Source organism: Colobus angolensis, unplaced genomic scaffold (assembly GCF_000951035.1).
Source record: "Colobus angolensis palliatus isolate OR3802 unplaced genomic scaffold, Cang.pa_1.0 Scaffold105, whole genome shotgun sequence".
Classification (NCBI taxonomy): Eukaryota; Metazoa; Chordata; class Mammalia; order Primates; family Cercopithecidae; genus Colobus; species Colobus angolensis.
In genome coordinates, this window is record NW_012111475.1 from 5878453 (window position 1) to 5880819 (window position 2367).

At 49.9% G+C, this 2367-nt stretch overlaps 1 protein-coding gene across 1 annotated transcript in view; it reads right to left on the minus strand.

Annotated features, from left to right (window-relative positions):
- Positions 1 to 365: 365 nt before the first annotated feature.
- The window catches only part of TBC1D22B (TBC1 domain family, member 22B), a 75063-nt gene continuing 73061 nt past the window's right edge, over positions 366 to 2367 (minus strand). Inside the window, exon 13 of the mRNA XM_011944567.1 lies at positions 366 to 2133. Coding sequence (XP_011799957.1) covers positions 2005 to 2133 — 129 coding nt within the window. The 3' untranslated portion in view covers positions 366 to 2004. The remainder of the gene's footprint in view (positions 2134 to 2367) is intronic.

A 2367-nucleotide genomic window follows, 5' to 3' on the forward strand; every position in this document is an offset into this window, starting at 1 on the left:
TAGTAGTTTCATTTACCAAGTTACTCATTTGTGTAGTTTCCACAGTGCCGTTCACAGATGGATGTGGGTGCGTGTTTGCCGGCTGTCCTCTAAGAATGCCTTTTGACCCTCTGCTGATCCCCTGCTCACCTCACAGAAGGCCTGACCGCACACCTACTAGTGTCAGCAAAAAAACTCAGGATGAGGAGACTCTTTAGGTTCCGTGAACACACAGGAGAAAAACCAGCAGATGGAGGAGGAAATACACCATTTATTTACAATTCTTTTCACTTTATCCACAATTTCCCATACAAACATAAAAACTAAAAAAATAAAACCACCACTTGGGAACACAAGTGTCTTTCTTTAATTAGTCCGGTTGAGGGGACCACTGAGGCACACCGAAGGGGAAAAGGAAGAGGGTCGGGAAGAATGCCTGAGAAACAGCTCCAGATGAGAAACCTAACTCACACTGGTGTGGTGGGCCTCACTGGCAAAGAGACTCAAGGGTGTTACCCACCAGGGATGCTGCTCGGCTTCCCAGGAGGATGACAGCTGCTGGCCCCCATCCCCCCACCCTCCACTACCAAATACCAAAACTCAAACAAGGGGTCGCACATCTCATGAGCTGTGTGGGGAGTGAAGGTGACAGTAAGGGACAAGGAGTGCTGCTCTCTGAGAAGAGCCCCAAACCCGAGGGACACATAGGAAGCCCCTTTCCTTGGCACAGTCTTCAGTCACAGCTTCTGTCCTGAATACAACGCTGAACTTGAAAATGTGAAAACAAAAGCCCTCCCCAGATTCTGGGGAAGGTGGGAATAAAAACATAGAGAGGGCTTGCCTGCCTCTGCAGTCCCTTCTTGGGGAGGCTGCTAGGAGCAAAGGGAAGATGCTCCAGGAAAGTCTGGGGGTTGGAGGGCAGGGTGAAGAAAGGGGCAAGGAGGACTCTGAGACACTGATGCTTGGGATGGCTCCACCTGCTCAGCCACTCACTCCAGCAGCAGCCTCCCGTTTTACCCCTCACAGCAGGACACCCAGAACCAACCTGGAGGCACTGAAGCCACCTTCCTGGCAACTTCCTCTGTGCTAGTGACCTAGATTGCTTTCACATGTTGATGCACATTATAAATATAAAATCATATCTGCTACAAAGAGGACATATATTTGTACATCTTTACCCATATACATAATAACACAATTTACACATAATATCTTGGAGTGGGTCATCATGGAAAAGGAGTTTGGAGAGGTAAACAGCCCCTTCTGCCTCCCTGGCCCTGATCCCTCTTCAAGGGATGCTTATACACTTGGTCACTGGGGCCCTTCCCAACTAGTCTGATGGGGCTCATCTGGACACAGAAATTCAGACATGTGACTAAATGCTGATGGGTGTGTATACACATTCACACCCACACACACATGCAGACACCTGGTGAGAAAAGGAAAAATAAAATTCCTAGCTCTTGGGTGTAGGCCTCTTCCCAGAGTTACAAGCATCAGTGCCTCCTCCATCTAGAATAATGGTTTTAAAAAGCTACCCCTCACTGGCTCAGACTAGGGCAGAAGGGGAAGGGCTAGGAAACCAGGGAGAGGGAAGAGGGGCCAGGAGTCTTTTGAAAATATAAGGCGTTTTTGACCTGTGATCAAATCAAACTATGTTCACAAAAAAAAAAAGCAACGGTTATCAGTTGGGGCCTGTCCTCGTAGGGACAATGTGAGTTGACACCCTGAGCCTTCCCCTTCTTTGTCCAGTTTCTTTTAAAGGGGCAGACAACCCTGTACCACCTTTTCTGTCCTCTCCCAGAACTGGGCCCATCCACGCGGCATGGAATACTGACAGTGGTCCAAGTGACAGATCCAGAGACATGGAGTGGTGGACACCAGAAAGTTAAGACCTGGGCGGCGGGTGTGAGCTTTGTACAACAGGAGTGGTTCCTGGCCGGGGTCCACGGCTCGCACAGTGGCCACAGTGATCAGACTGCCATCAGAGATGAGGGCAGTCTGGGTCCCCGGAGGAGACAGCACCTATCGGCGATAGTGATTCGGGGCATCAGCAAACATGTACTTGAGTCTGTACGCCTCGGCGAGAAGCAGCCCAATCTCTTCGTTGCCCCAGTGTATTGTAGGTAGGTTCTGCAGCAGCATGAGGAGACCCTGGAATGCAAGAAAGGACTTTTATATCATACCAGACTATAGACCAGCAGACCGGCGACCCCATTCTTAGAGACCAAGGCCTAGAATGGGGCCCCTTCCTCCTGGCTCACACATCCCAAAGAGTCCAGCCTCCTTCCTCCCAACAGCACACAGCTTTCAGTCCTAGTCCACCTCAGGAAGCCTTGCAAGCCTCTCTAGTCCGCTAACATCTGCCTCTTTAAAAACATAAAAACA